Source organism: Branchiostoma floridae, chromosome 14, assembly GCF_000003815.2.
Source record: "Branchiostoma floridae strain S238N-H82 chromosome 14, Bfl_VNyyK, whole genome shotgun sequence".
NCBI lineage: Eukaryota > Metazoa > Chordata > Leptocardii > Amphioxiformes > Branchiostomatidae > Branchiostoma > Branchiostoma floridae.
Window position 1 is genome coordinate 2,039,771 of NC_049992.1, and position 16,940 is coordinate 2,056,710.

Below are 16,940 nucleotides of genomic sequence, written 5' to 3' on the forward strand. Positions count from 1 at the left end.
AAGACGTTGTATTCCAACTTAACGATAGAAAAATATTCAGATCACACGACCTTTAACTTTTGCTTCAGGAAGACCCTTTGTGCGTGAATAAATTAATGTATATAATACAGACTTATTTTGTGTGGTGTTTGTTTACTTCTGGTTGCTTCTTTATGGTTCAATACACTTCAGACCAAGTACAAGCAGCTGATTTCTTATCAGGCAAGTTGATCAGACTGGGCTGTTAATGTGGTTTTTGATTGCTACACTAAACTTCCGGTAGGGAAGATTTATGGGAGCTAAGGAAGCTCGCTATGAACAGGACAAAGTGGAGAGAGTTGTAGAAAGACTGATGGCAGCTGCAGGGTGTCCAGACCACTGCAGCAGCCGGTGGATTACTACTAGAGATAATTTAGGCCATTTTCTCACCTTGAAGATCAATCAGATCGATGCTTAGCTTTATAACACTTGTCATGTCATTGTCTCTACTGTTACAATTCTCAGACCATGGAATGTTGTACGTAAAACAAACGTCTAAACAGAAACGTTCTAAATATCTATTGGTATTGTCTCACTGATTTAGTTTGGAAATCCAGCACCACCCCTCCTAGATTGCTAACATGGCATGGTCCAATAGTTCAAAGTCAACCGAGGTACATGCAATCACCATGCAATCAAGTCTGCTAAACCTTTAAGTTGGGACACCTGGCTTTTGCATTAGTAATTGCAGCTACTAGCAATGTTTTGCCACAAGCATTAATTTAGCAAGGTGGTTGTAACGTATATATCAAACGCAGTATTTTCTTCTTCTTTCGTCCGCATCACTCCAGTGAGGTGCCAATACAAATTTTTCCGGTACTTTTTTTCCTTCATCGTGGACCCGAAGGCAGGACCCGTGAGACCAATGTCTCTTTCAATCAATGTATACAAAATAGTTAGCTATAAAAATTCAGAACTTCAATGGCAAACATGCTGAAAAATATCAAGGCGAGAAAACCTACTTTGTCACTTCTCACGTTTCACTGTAAAACTACCAACAGAAGCAATTTCTAGAACTTTCCGAAGAGCCATAACTTATCAGAAGCACGTAGTAGTGTTGACTTTTGTATGTCGTCAGACATGCCCCGTCGGACGTTGACATGACAGCTGACTCCGCACGAACCTACAGCCTTATTTGGTCATGCCATGGATATCACCTGCCACGTCACAGAGTTTGATTAAAATTTGTACCTGACAAAATAACATAAATGCTGATTCAAGGCGTTGAAATTGAGAGTCTCACAGATAGATGGACATTGCCACAGCGATTATTAACAAACCATTGAATGCGGGTAGACTAAAAACCAACAGAATATAAGTCTTATAATATACACATATTTTATAATTCAACTTGAAAATGCAAAGGTCTAAAACCTTTCAATTGTAGGTAAAAGCCATCAGAAGAGACTACGTCTTATCTAATATCATCAAAAGGTAAAATTTTAGAGCATTTGCCTTGACCTCTGTACAGACTGCCGACAGTCTTGTGATGTTTGATGTTTGAAGTCCATAAGTTATTTTTACCGTTTGGTGCAAACAAGTCGGCCCACCTGGACGCTTAATCAGCATGTTAAGTGACAGGTATTATAACAACAGGTTTCCTCACCATGGCAACAGCCTCATGTGACAGGCAGGTGATACAGTTTAGTCCTGCCGCTGTGGGCAGTTCGGCGGGGCTCCGGCCCCGGGCCGGCTGGATTTACAGGGACGTGCTGTTATGAATGCACTTTCTGGCGGACCTACGTGTTCTCGTGTTATCTGACGCGGAATTCCAGCGGATTCGTAAACAGACAGGATTTCATTGTTGGAAGAAGTAATCGGGACTGTTTCTTCCGTTGAAACGACAAGAGAATACTAGTAACGGGACCTTTCGAACAGGACTACCCGCGCAGAACAACTACCCGTGCATAGCTTCGTTGAGTGGACGTTTACCGACATTTACTCGAAGAGACATTGTGCCGAGACACGGCAGACTTTGTGTAGCTCAACTCAAGTTCTCACATCCTTCTGACTGCATCACATCGAAGGTAAGCAGTGTTTTTATATTGATATTATATTGCACATAAAAACGTGTTTACGTGACATGTTTATATTTCTAATATGGTACTGTACAATGTAGCAATGTGTCTTAGGATGAACACAAAGATGTTGCAAAGTCCATAAACTAATGCAGGAGTTATTTTGGAAAGGAAAGTCGTTATTTTGTCAACTTGATCTGTAAACTGTCATGTGTCGGTAGTCTGCATACTAGTATTTGCTCCAAAGTTATGTTATGTCCGTTTTGTTGACTTTGCATCTAAACTTAGGCTTGCTTTATGATCATTGTGTTGGTAGCCTTTGAGTTCAATTTCCAATGATGCCTTTACATGTAGGTGCAAAATACTGTATGGTGTTGGCTGTATGGATGCCTTTCTAATATGGTTCAGCCGTGTGTATCTGTTTTAATGTCAACATCATTACGTCAATGAAGAAGATAGTTGTTATTGAAACTTATAGTTGCCTTTGAGAATTATTTCCCCACACTGATTGGTCAAACTTTGGCTCGTCACCAACATACTAGATGAGAGACATATTGATCTCTTCGTAATGAAAGCTGAGTGTACTTTGTGAGTACACTGGGGAAAAACACATAACTTCAAAGTTACCGATGAAAAGAAAAGGTCCCAAACAATCTCAACACAGTCATGTACAGAACAACGTGAATGTAAAAGGGCTAATTGCGTGAACTATGTGAACCAACAGTCTTGTGACGTTTGAGGTCTGAGGTCCACAAGTTATTTTACCGTTTGGTGCCAGCAACTCGGCCCACCTGGACGCCTTATCAGTTATGAGTGACAGGTGTGCAAGCTGTAGCTTTTCTCACCGTAGCAACAGTAACAGATTGCACAATTATAATACATTCAGGCGTTTGGTAGTGTCAAGCTTTCATACCGGTAATAGTCTTCTGAGTAGAAGTGCGTTATACTATAGGATAGGGACGCACAAAGAGGAAAACGAAGGTTTCCATAAATCAATGCAGCAATAACCTTGTCAATAAAAAGCCGTTCTTTCAATTACTTTCCATCTAGATATTAGGATCTATGGCCTATGTATCGGTTGTCTTTGATCATTAGTTGTAATGCTAGCCCTACACTCATTGGTGACTTTGCAGTGATGCCTTTATGTGCAGCACACTTGATCAGTTGATATCGATGTCCTTTTTTGCCTCAGCAATATGTATTTGTTTTGTCGTCATTCTCACGAACTCACTGTATCAGATAGTTGCTATGGTTACTTACCATTTCTACAGACTTAGGCTAAGAACGTGTCTGCACATTGACCGGTCTGTTGACAGGTCAGACCAGGTATGTACGTATGAGTCACTGGAGAGTCCCTAGCTATTTAAGTGTCACCGGCAATCTCCATCCTTATAAATCCTCAGGAATTTTCTTTAATTGTTTAGCTCCCCATTTCTACAGTTATCTGTAATGCGAGCCTACGTTAGTGCAAAACATGACTCAGAGTTATTACGTTTGGGATGCACTATATGAGCCAATGGTAAAAGCTCGTCGACACTACGTTCAAACGAAAATAATATTTATGGTGCACAAATGACAATGGTTCATTTTAACAGAATAGTGGAACCTTTGATGATTTCGTAAACCCCGCTTGATATGACGCACAAATGATAATGGATCATTTATAGAGAATAGTGGAACCTTGAGGGGGTCTTGTAGATATTTGAAGTTTGAAGTCCAGCAGGTGTTTTCGCTGTTTGGTGCAAACAGGTCGATAACATCTCCATGGTGATAATCTTGTGTGACAGGCCGGTTACGAAACTTTGAGATAGAGTCGTCTTATTTACTCTCATGTCGGTGCTTCCTCGTAAGAAACTGCTGACATTTAAACGATTTATTGTTCGTGGATATCATAAATGTTATTATCGGAATTTTGGGAAACAAAATTGCGTGTTATCGTATTCGAAATGCAAAACAAATGTAATGATGTATGGAATACACGGCATAATGAGATTAGGGTTGTTGTTCCGCATTGAATATTCTCCCAAAATGCAGTATGCATCATCCGAGAGTGCGGAATCGTGAACAGTTATGGCGATATTATCTGTAATGCTAATCAGCCAGCCCAAATGGATGTTAGCTCAGTAATTTGAGTGACAGATGTGCAAGCAATAGGTCCACCATGACAACAATCTGCTGCAGCAGGCCCGTTATATGACTCATGGGTCCATCCACTCCTAATCTAAGAGACTTGTACGACTAATAATGATCTGATTTTCATGTTAAGGTTTAAATCCTTTGTTTCTATTCAAAGCGGGCTTAATTTTGTTCTGGAATACGGAAAACTTATCAATACAAATATATCAATGGTTTATTCATACATATCAATGGTTTATTCATACATATATATACATATACATACAAAGACATACTGAAACAACGTTGCAGCCTGTTATACATTGCTGTAAACAAAGCTGAATTAAGTTAGTCTCAGTCTTTAAAAAAATCCTGATATATACAACAAAGTATCAGTAATGTCTACAATAGTATTCAACGTCATCCAAAATAGATTGTATTACGTACATTACATATGTTGATTTTGTCAAGTTGCATAAATGCCATATAACACTTGGGCTGGCCTTTCTTTTCAGAAATATCGACAATAACATCATGGCCACACCACCAAACCTCAGACAAAACATGAAACCCATGAAGTGGAGTGTAATGGGGAAAACGACAACTCTCTTGACACTAGACTTGTCTAACCAAAACCTGAAACAGTTACCCGATGAACTTTTTGAATTAAGTGAGTTGCAGGCTTTGAAGTTAGACAGAAACAAGAACATCCAACTGTCTGAGAAGCTCATTATATTGACCAATCTGAACTTGCTGAGTTTAGGTGAATGTAATCTTGACACAGTCCCCGCTGCTGTGATGGAACTTAGACAGTTAGAAACACTGATACTCAGTAACAACAGGAACATCAACTTGCCGGATAAGATGTCCAGTCTCATCAACCTCAATGCCCTGTTATTAGATAACTGTGACCTACACTCATTACCACCTGTAGTGCTGAAACTGTCACATCTCCATTCTCTGGATCTGAGTCATAATAAGCAGATTTCCCTACCAGATGAGTTGTATAGATTAGAGAATATAAAGGCGGTGAGACTACGTGAATGTTCCATGGCGACTGTCCCCCCGGTAGTCCTGAAACTCACTCAGCTGGAGGAACTAGACCTCAGCTGGAACAGCGGGATCCACCTGCCGGATGGGCTGTCCGGACTCACCAACATCCGGTTTTTGAATCTATTGAAAACAGACATGGCCACCGTTCCTCCAGTAGTGTGGAGACTGACACAGTTAGAATGGCTGGTCCTGAGCCATAACCCACTACAGACGTTACCCGCGGAAGTTGGACAACTCTCTAATGTCAAACACTTGGATCTGTCCCACTGCCAGCTGCGCACACTCTCACCTGAAGTGGGGAGACTGACACAGTTAGAATTTCTTGACCTGCGATCTAACCCAGTAAAGACGTTACCCGCGGAAGTTGGACATCTCACTGACATCAAACACTTGAATCTGTCCTACTGCAAGCTGCACAAACTCCCAACTGAAGTGCTTAGGCTGACGCAGTTACAATGTCTAGACCTGCGCGGTAACCCACTGAAGATGTTACCAGCAGAAAAAGGACGGCTCATTGACATCAAACGCTTGGACCTGTCTAATAGAGGGCTGACCACACTCCCACCTGAAGTGTGGAGAATGATACAGTTGAAATGGCTCAACCTGAGGTCTAACCCACTACAGACATTACCCCCGGAAGTCGGACAGCTCACTAATGTCAAACACTTGGATCTGTCCCACTGCCAGCTACGCACACTCCCACCTGAAATGGGGAGACTGACACAGTTAGAATGGCTGGACCTGAGCGATAACCCACTACAGACGTTACCTGCGGAAGTTGGGCAGCTCACTAAAGTTAAACACTTGGATCTGTCCTACTGCCAGCTGCACACACTCCCACCTGAAGTGGGGAGACTGACACAGTTAGAATGGCTGGACCTGAGCGATAACCCACTACAGACGTTACCCGCGGAAGTTGGACAGTTCACAAACGTTAAACACTTGGATCTGTCCTACTGCCAGCTGCACACACTCCCACCTGAAGTGGGGAGACTGACACAGTTAGAAAGGCTGGACCTGAAATCTAACCCACTACAGACGTTACCCGCGCACGTAGAACAGCTCACTAACGTCAAACACTTGGATCTGTCCTGGTGCCAGCTGCGCACACTCCCACCTGAAGTGGGGAGACTGACACAGTTAGAATGGCTGGACCTTAGCTCAAACCCACTACAGACGTTACCCGCGGAAGTTGCACAGCTCACTAACGTCAAACACTTGGATCTGTCCTACTGCCAGCTGCACACACTCCCACCTGAAGTGGGGAGACTGACACAGTTAGAATGGCTAGACCTGCGATCTAACCCAGTAAAGACGTTACCCGCGGAAGTTGGACATCTCACTGACATCAAACACTTGAATCTGTCCTACTGCAAGCTGCACAAACTCCCAACTGAAGTGCTTAGGCTGACGCAGTTACAATGTCTAGACCTGCGCGGTAACCCACTGAAGATGTTACCAGCAGAAAAAGGACGGCTCATTGACATCAAACGCTTGGACCTGTCTAATAGAGGGCTGACCACACTCCCACCTGAAGTGTGGAGAATGATACAGTTGAAATGGCTCAACCTGAGGTCTAACCCACTACAGACATTACCCCCGGAAGTCGGACAGCTCACTAATGTCAAACACTTGGATCTGTCCCACTGCCAGCTACGCACACTCCCACCTGAAATGGGGAGACTGACACAGTTAGAATGGCTGGACCTGAGCGATAACCCACTACAGACGTTACCCGCGGAAGTTGGACAGTTCACTAACGTTAAACACTTGGATCTGTCCTACTGCCAGCTGCACACACTCCCACCTGAAGTGGGGAGACTGACACAGTTAGAAAGGCTGGACCTGAAATCTAACCCACTACAGACGTTACCCGCGCACGTAGAACAGCTCACTAACGTCAAACACTTGGATCTGTCCTGGTGCCAGCTGCGCACACTCCCACCTGAAGTGGGGAGACTGACACAGTTAGAATGGCTGGGCCTGGGCTCTAACCCACTACAGACGTTACCCGCGGAAGTTGGACAACTCACTAACATTTCTTACCTATATGTCTATGGAAATCCACTTATAAAACCACCATCTGAAGTTTGCATGCAGGGCATTTCCGCTGTTAGGCAATACTTTGACAAACTTGAACTCTCAGAGGAAACTGTAAGCGCCCGTTTGAAAGTTGCCATATTGGGCGAGAAAATGGCGGGAAAAACAAGTTTGGTGCGGACACTAGGCGGGGGTAAGTCCACCTTGACAAAAAAGGGGGGAAGCACACAATGTGTAGAGATAACTCAGTGGGCACCTGATGACAACATCACGTTTGAAGTGTATGACTTTGGCGGCCATGACGTGTACCATCTCACTCATCAGTTCTTCTTGACACAAGACGCATTGAACCTGCTGACATTAAATCTCGAAACTTACCGCTGTACTGAACAGAGGTACTCAGAAGCCGTGGGGTATTGGTTGGACACACTAAACGCCCGGGTGCCGGGGTCGGTAGTTACAATAGTTTGTACCAAGATTGACCAGTGCACTTATACAGAAAAGGAAGAGAAGACCAGGGATATTGAAAAAAGATTTAATTATCAACAAGAAACCTGGGAACGGAATATACAGCAGCAGGTTAAGCAATGTAGAGCGTCCATAGAAAAAATGAAGGATAAAAGCGAGGACAAACTGGATGAATTAAAGCAGCAGTTAGAACGCACACGGGGCCTCCTGACGCGCCCGCTGCGGCTTACGGGTATTTTCTGCGTCAGTTCAGCAAAACCAACATCTGGATTGGACATTCTCAAGGGTCACATACTGGAATCAGCAAATAACACAGAGTCGTTTCCATCTCTACGAAGGATCCTCCCGCGGACATGGGTGGATTTCGAAGGACAGCTTCTGAACCTTCTGGAAAATGGATCATCAGCACGGAGTAATGATCGCGGAAACAGATCATCAGCACAGAGTCTAGATAGTGATCGCGGAAACAGATCATCAGCACAGAGTCTAGATAGTGATCGCGGAATCAGATCATCAGCACAGAGTCTAGATAGTGATCGCGGAAACAGATCATCAGCACAGAGTCTAGATAGTGATCGCGGATACAGATCATCAGCACAGAGTCTAGATAGTGATCGCGGAAACAGATCATCAGCACAGAGTCTAGATAGTGATCGCGGAAACAGATCATCAGCACAGAGTCTAGATAGTGATCGCGGATACAGATCATCAGCACAGAGTCTAGATAGTGATCGTGGATACAGATCATCAGCACAGAGTCTAGACAGTGATCGTGGATACAGATCATCAGCACAGAGTCTAGATAGCGATCATGGATACAGATCATCAGCACAGAGCCTAGGCAGTGATCGTGGATACAGCACATCAGCACGTAGTATGGCCGGTAGTTCGGACTCAGCAAGACCAAAATGGCTTACGAGGAGAGACTGTTTGATGCTAGGTCAGTTTGCAGGTCTCAGGGCAGAAAGACTGGAGCCAGTTCTGTCTTACCTGCAGCAGGTGGGAACCATCCTCAGGTACCAGGGAATACCTGAACTCAAAGATATGGTATTTTACGATCCGTCAGGTTTGATAGATGTAATCAAAGAACTATTTCATCACGACCTGAAAGAGGTTTTCACTACCAGAAATCCCAGTCTTATTGGCTTCTCAGAGACGGAACTGACAAAAATCCGGAAAAACCTGTCAAGCCGAGGCTTTTTGCCACAAGAGATTGTTATCGCCCTGTTGGGACCACACGCCACACCGGTAGGAAACGTGGAGGTGATCACTAACCTGATGGAACATTTTGGCTTATGCTATACGGAACGGTCTGAGGAACAGGGAGGAGAAATTTCAACAACAACTGGATACTACATCCCATGGTATATACAGGAAGAAAGAGCCGATGCTATAAACCGGCATGTCTCAGAGCATGGAGAGACGGAGTATATAGTGGCATGTGAGATTACTCATTTCTGTCCACGGGGACTGTTTGAGAGATTGAGTGTTGTTGTAAACAAACTCATCAAGTCCCGGCAGGACTGGAAAGACATCGTCATGGCCGTTAGGAAGAAGTTACCAATTACCGTTTACCGCGAGACCACAGATGAAGATGTTAAAATCGTGATCATGCTCACCATTCCTGTCCAAATGTCACAGGCAACACGCGAGGGTTGGGATGTCATCGGTCCTCTCAAGGATAAGCTTCTCAAACTTCTCCTAGAGTGGCCTGGTCTACTCTACCATCTGGTGTTGTCAGAATCCACTCTGCATGGTGAGTTAATTTGATTTTTTAAATCAATTTTACTTGCATTTCTTTGCAGTAGGTGTTAAAGAATATACACTAAAATATAAGCGTTTAGTTTGTTTATATGAAAGCTAAATTGCTTTATGAGTTATTTTCAAAAATTGATTTTCCAGGAGACCACCAGACATCGCCAGTTCCCACCATCATCCCCACGTTTGAAGTAAGACCAGAAGGCTGCACTGTTCAGCACGGCGATGCGACAATGGGGTTTCCTAAAAGCTGTATTGTTGAGACACGTATTATCTCTGTGGAGGTAAATTGAGAATTCCCTTCATCTCCCAAGTAGCGTTTCTGTTTTTCTGTTCATAGTTGAGATACTTTGCTTGCTCATCTGCTATCACTTTCATATCTCTCATATTTTTCATACACAAGCAGATTGAAGCTGTGCCTGTTGACGATGACATCCGGACCAGCTTCACGGCCATGTCCGTCGTCCTGACTGTGGAGCAGGACTTCCCACAGCGGTTCCTCCGGCCGGTCACCGTCAGGCTGCCCTGGGTCTGGACTCAGTCCGCGGTGGGAAAGGAAACAATAATGGTGGTTCTACACTACTGCCGGGACCAAGGATGGACGGTCTTCCAAACAGATACTTACGTAGAGGATGGTGGTGTCATGTTTCAGACAGATCACTTCCAAAGGTACATTAACTGTATGTTAGCTGATCCTGCGAACATACTTGGAAATACATTAATAAGAAAAAGAAGTCAAACCCAACCTGTTTAGAAGTATCCAACACTAGTATTAGAGTAGAATATTGTTCATAACTGTCCATTGTCATTTGTATATTTACTATGTTTATACCATGTACTTGCAATTAGCCCTCGGGCACGAACTTACAAATAAACTTCTATTATATTATTACGATATGCAGCACATGTTCTTTCTGATTCTACATCGTTTTTCTGTACTTCGGGGCACCAGTTACCCACTGTTGTGACGGGAATTATTCTCCTAGCTTTTTGGCTCTAACGATGTGAATGTTTTGTTACCCTTTGGTTACAGCTATTGGGTTGTGGAAGTGCTACGAAACCGCGGCAAAGACCTAGTTAGCTGGGCCCAGGCGACCTGGAACTACTACATTGCTGACAAAGTGTACGTCATCGTCACACCTAAGGTGAACATCCTTCCGGAGAGAACCCTGCATCTCATCTGCCTCTCCAAAGGGGACGACCTTCGGGACTTTTTCGAATCTCCTGACGTCACATTTGACTCTCAGATAAAGCAGCGAATCGTTCTCAAACAGGACCAGGTAGTTCAGGCCTCGTTTGCAAAACATGAGGAAGTTGGTACTGACCCACGTGACCTCAACGAAGGCGACTTTATCGTGCTACGTCCATCTACAAGACGTTCTGTAAGGCTGAGAGTGAAGGACTCTGTGCCACAAAAGCCTTTTTATGATGGAAAAATTCAGTTTGTAGTACGGATGGACATGTCTGACCAAGACGTTGGACAACAGTTCGAAACCTTTGTGCGGCTGCAGGAAGGTAATGCACTACGTTTGATACTTTAGAATGAAGGTAATGTGTTTAAATGAGTATCAGATTATCTTTGAAAGATCACACAAGCAATTCCAATGAATTTGTGGTGTATGGAACTTGTCTGACATGCTCTGAATCATATATAGTCATGTGAAATAAAGCGATAAACCTGTTTTCTAAATTCCAAACCTAACTGTTAAAAGATGCGTCACTCACATAAAACAATGCATCCTTCTCAGGTTTCCAGATAGAGGAGTCTACAACACAGCGAGAAATGGGGATAAAGGTGACAGCTTCTACTGAAAGTGGTAAGTAATATGCACAACAGTAAAATACTGAAGGTCAGGGAGCTGGAGAACGGTTATCGGTTGGGATGCTACGCCAGTTCACCGTTATCTGTAGGTTAACCTATCTCCGTTTATTAAAAAAGGTATTTAGTCACATGAAGTGACTGTGATTTCAAACTGCAATGTTCGGAAAATATTGTGATTTGAAACTACCGTCCGTCGACTTGATAGCGCTAAATACTAGTACCATGTTTTTAAATACAACGGATATGGGTCACCCACCTACGCGGATAAACGTGAATTAGTGTTACATATTTAGAGTAAACCTTCGAGCAGATCTAAGATTAAGGCACATAAAATGTGATAAAATGGGATTGCCTATAACATAATTGTTATTGTCGAAATATCGACTGATGGTATTCATCTTTTAGTAAAAGAACGTCTACTGAGAGACACTCTTTGGTCTATGACTTAGTGTTCATGTGGATTGATCATCAGATTCTGTATTTCAGATGATGCCTCCAGTTGTTACGATGCAGGTGATGACGGTTTGCATGACCACCATTCAATGGGTATGCTACATTGTCTGTGAATTGCTATTCTTATGAGTCTTACCCGTCATTTTGAAGAAATTCAGTTGAAAACGGAAAAATTAGCTCTCTACTTAGCATATTGTACGCACAGGACTAAGTACGTCAGAGTTAGATCCTTTTGAGCTTGCCATCAGAAGTCCACTAATCATTTCTACATATGTAAGGCATTCTGATTAATTGGGCATATCTTTGATATATTTCAGCACCAGTAGTCTTACTGATCACCGACGAGTATGGTATCTCTATGGACAGTAACTCCACGATCAACCGCCAGGTGGCGATACTGCTGAGCAAACACGCTGCTGTATACTGTACAGTCCTGCAGGCAACAGATGAGAGTATTGAATACGCCAAAACAGACCACACAAAACTGCTGCTTCCAGCACACGACCCTGATGACTCTGAAGACAAAGAGAGGCCTTCTCTAGCTTGGCTGTCCAAGTATCACCAATTCCGCTACCCGGACCTGCCACCAGATGTGAGCTGTATCATTGGTCACGTGGACACTACAGACAAGTCAGCGCAGAGGATCAAAGAGAGCCGCTATCCACAAGCTCAGGTCATCCTCATCAACCACGACATACCGGAGGACACCGAGACGTACATGGGCCCGGACAGAGCGATGGGAGCAGGAAGTAGGGAGAAAGCAGTCGTGAGAAAGGCTGAGGACACTTCTGTTCTGGTTTTCTCCGTTGGACAACGCATCTACAACCACTTTGACAACCAGTACAGACTGTTGGAAGACATGCAGCCAGAACGGCATCAAGTGTTCCTTCCAAAGCCATCTACCATCTTCGAAAACACTCAGATGAATCCTCCATCTGCGGGTTCGGGTGAGCTTGTTGTTCTCTCAATCGGTGAAGTGACGACTGTTGAGAAGCTGAAAGGTCATGACATCTCGGGGCGGGCCATGGGAATCGTCGGGGAGAAGATTAAAAACGCCCGATTGCGCGTGCGAGGAATCAGCGAGGACAACTGGGACAGGAGTAAGAGTATCCTGGAAGACAACCTTCAAAGCGGCACCGTAAAGCCTACCCTGCTGCCGTACGGAACACAGGCCGACATTCGGGACGACATGAAGACAGCCCACCTGGTCCTGATGCCGTCCCGCTCCGAGCCGTTCGGACTGGTCGGTCTGGAGGCCATCGCGGCGGGCATCCCCGTCCTCATCTCGGACCAGTCAGGGCTGGCAGACATGATCATCCAGCTGATTCCCGAGAAGAAATGTCATCCCGATCTGAGACGCAGAATCGTGAAGACAAGCAGGAAGGAATCCGACCTGGAGGAAGATGGAAGAAGGTGGGCTACAGAGATCCTGGACACGCTGAATAACATCGAGTGGGAATTCCACAAGGCGGCGGAGTTCAAAAAGGATCTCCTTGCTTCCAAGTACTGGGAGGACTCCCACCGACGGTTCCTGCGCGCGTGTGGTATTATGGCTGATCCTAGGCCTTAGTGTGGTACTAGATGGAAGTAACCAATCTCGGTCAGGCCAGGTTGTTACATTGGGTACCAAAAGGACAAACAATGAACATTCTTATAGTTCAGTGGTTGCGAACTAGCGCTGGCCAGCACTTACACATCCCTGGTTCAGAGACTGTATGTGAATATATAGGGTGAATTTAGACAGATTAATGTCAACGATCTGGAATAGTTGAATTTTCCTTAGATGTCAACAAATTGATGGACATTCAAACGATTTGTACATTACTTTGGTACAAGAACTGGCCCCAGGATGAGGATTGTACATTAATTCAGTCTGGTATTTGCCAAATGTGATATACTTAGATCTGTAGCCCTTTCCGTAATTACATATGAGTAACACGTTATACATAATCACATCTTTTTTGTGTGGTGTGAGTTGTGTACGTTTGAATGATGTAAAAATAAAGTTTTTGTAAAAGTGCCTGAGAGATCTGCGTACTTTCGTATCCATTGGTAATATCTTGACATATCATGTGAATATGAATTAGTAAGTGTGCAAATTATGCTACGTCAGTATCCGTAGACGTAACGAAGTGAATATTGCAACCCTAAAATCACAACATTGATTTGATTTAGTGACATCAGCCGATATGATACGACAGCTGTATGACATGGAAGAATCGGATACAGTTGTAAATGCGGGATTGATAGAGGAGCTGGGATATACACCTGGTTGGAGGGAGTCAGGAAAAAGGGACTCTCCATGAGGTGACCCGCACCAGACCACTAACCTCCTCACCTGGTCGTTGCGGGGCAAGAACAAACGAATAGGAAAAAAGAAGCCGGTGGTATGATAGCTCTCTACTTGACTTACTTCGGTTTTGACTGTCAGATTGATTCGAAGTCATAAGAGTTCATCTAATCATGAGCATAGAATAGATAAATCAACACCCGTAACTTACCAGCATCTTGTATTCTTGTTGTGCCTCAATATGCAGAACTGTGACGTGACCCCGACAAGGACGTTAGCCCCCGGCTGCCGCCATTTTTCAAACGATGACCCTGTTTGACCCCGTACCAGCTCCTGATAATCCACATAACCCAACAATACGTTGGCCAGTCGGATACATGATACTCCAGTCATACGGGCTTATCGAAGGATTGTATAAACAACTTGACATGTCTCAGGTGCATCTAAGTCTACACATAAAAACAAGACACCACACAAACTGATTTTGATAGCAAGATATCTATTCAGAAAATGCATAACATTTTATACATATTTGAAGCTGTTTACAATGATAAACACAGAAGTGTTCCAAGCAAGGCAAGTGTTTAACACTGTTTTGCCCTCACAAAAAGCCCATCTAACATAACATAACATACACATCACCATTATATCACCTGATACTACTAACATATGACACTGGACACAATCAATAAAATACCTTTAGTACAAGCATAAGCTGTGACCGCTAAGAATACAGCACATCGCTAGCTCATTGGCAAGTATCTTGAAACAAAGCTTTACTCAATATCAACGTCATTCTATGCTCAAATGTGAGACAATGAGTTTATGCAAAAATTATCTCATTGTTGAAACTCAAGGTAACAAGTCTCAAATCAAAAGTACAAAACTCTGGATATGCTACGTAAGAAATGATTCCTATACTTACCCATACAATATACAATCGGTATGATCATGTAAATATGGAAAGTACAATTCTCTCATCATTCATCTTGCCTCCATTAAAAACAGTTTACTTACTAGAGACAAAAACACTTTATTTACCAGATGCTTAAACAGTTTCATACATGTGTATGTCTATGCTCTGGCAAAGAAATACTAGCAGTCAACCACAATGCCCTCTATGCCTGCCTTTTTAAGATTCACAAATCACAAAGTTCCCTGTATCTGAAACCATTCTGTTTGGTCAGGAATGGACTGATAACTTTATTCAAAAAATAATTCCATACAATTTGTTTCAAAATGTTTTTCTAATAAGTAACTAATACAAATTTCTGTGCAGCATTTACCGACAGACACATATAGGATATTGTGGTTTGATTACATACACATACAATTGGGGCAAGCTTTGGGGTATATTGAGAAAATTATAAGTACGTACGACTGTAATTACAATAATTAGATAGCAGTCTAAGTCGTCATTTTAAAAGATATTTATACATAGCATATGTTATATTCATATACCAATGAGCAAGATATGTAAGAATATCATAGTAGTCAAATGTTAGTGATTGTTATATCGCATATTGTAATAGCTGCTTAAGATTTACAAAAAAATACCCCCATTTGTATATGGCAAGTGCAATAGTCCAAGTCAGGAAACTTTGGATCTGGGAAATACCACTCTAGATACAGGGGTGCTTTGGTTACGCTGGAAGTTAAAAATGCTACGAGTGCATGATATGGTGAAAATTTCCATTTTTCCAACAAAAGTCCCCGTAACCTTGGTTACCTGGTTGAGACCTACACTTATTCATTATAAATGCCTACAGACATTTTCTCAAACTAGTAGTAGACTAAGAAGTCACAGTATTAAGTAGTAACAGTCACATAGAATGTAGTTGAGGCAAGCTGTTCTCTGATTGTACTTCTGCAATACCTTCAGTTGTTATGGAAACCACCTTTGACCTTTTCTCCCCTAAGCTTTTTTTGGCAGCCATCTTAGCATTTTGGACAAACTCGCAGTCCACATAAGTCTCTGATACGACTTACTACAATCGATTTGTCATAAATGTACAGACTATTCGAAACCTTGTTGGCAAGTACCACTAGCCTAGTTATTAAGTTAACAAGTACATGTCGCTAGTTAACCTATCATCAGAGAATTTTCAACTTTGCCTCCCAATTTTCCTGTGAAATCGTAAAATCCTCCATTTTGACAATGGTGCAACATTTCAAAAGTACATCGAAGATGTAAAACAAACTTCTTTCATCTAAGGCACAATCCTATATTCTGTATACTTACATTCATTCTGATGTCTGTAAAACTATTACCATACTTCAGCACTTGAAGGTAGATATATAGTTCTTGCGATTTTCAGCTCAATAAAAACCTCACATTTCTGTCCAATTCTTGGTAGATTTCTAGCTCTAATTTCTGCTCTTACTCTGTAGCTCTATTTGTCAACTGGGTAGCTCTGTACAGTTTTATATTCTGTACCTCTACTGTTCAGTCACTGTTAAGTTAACAGTGTATAAGGTAAAAATCAAGGACTTCCTTGGTAAAATATACAAATGTGTCATCATGTAAAATGCATAGCTTTACTATATGCAGTTCTGTATCATTAGATCAAAAGCCCTATGGATAAATAATCGCTGTTGTTTGACAGTGTGCACTGTAGAAGTATGAAAAAGTTCTATGTTGTGCATAGCTGCTGTTCTGTGCAAGGCAGATCAGTTATTCATTATACTGTAGTTCTATAGCCTATGTAGCTTAATGTGTTCTTAGGTTTCTCTAGTTACAGTTTTGTTCAATGTCATTTTGAACTGTCACTAACTATGTAAGTTGTGTTACTCAATAACCGTTCTTTGTTGTGTTGTGTCACAACTGTCATGTACTTTGGTAACAAGCGAAGTACTGTCCAGTGCAATATAGATGCACTGTTTTACAATATCAAATGCATAGCAG

The 16,940-nt window shown here is 42.6% G+C and overlaps 1 protein-coding gene across 1 annotated transcript; it reads left to right on the plus strand.

The window, feature by feature from the left end:
- The first annotated feature begins 1,827 nt into the window (after positions 1-1,827).
- Positions 1,828-13,603, plus strand: LOC118431062. The gene is made up of 8 exons (XM_035842141.1): positions 1,828-2,045; positions 4,667-9,468; positions 9,615-9,754; positions 9,877-10,139; positions 10,504-10,985; positions 11,219-11,287; positions 11,779-11,838; positions 12,063-13,603. Exons 2-8 carry the CDS (start codon positions 4,686-4,688, stop codon positions 13,313-13,315), a joined length of 7,050 nt encoding a protein of 2,349 aa, XP_035698034.1. The 5' UTR covers positions 1,828-2,045; positions 4,667-4,685; the 3' UTR covers positions 13,316-13,603.
- The last annotated feature ends 3,337 nt before the right edge of the window (positions 13,604-16,940 follow it).

What these genes read in the sequence shown, in the direction of transcription:
- LOC118431062 (XM_035842141.1), top strand. Translation starts at nt 4,686, where the DNA reads ATGGCCACACCACCAAACCTCAGACAAAACATGAAACCCATGAAGTGG. An exon ending in GTCAGAATCCACTCTGCATG is followed by an intron (nt 9,469 to 9,614) that starts GTGAGTTAATTT and finishes TTGATTTTCCAG; the next exon opens with GAGACCACCAGACATCGCCA. An exon ending in CACGTATTATCTCTGTGGAG is followed by an intron (nt 9,755 to 9,876) that starts GTAAATTGAGAA and finishes ATACACAAGCAG; the next exon opens with ATTGAAGCTGTGCCTGTTGA.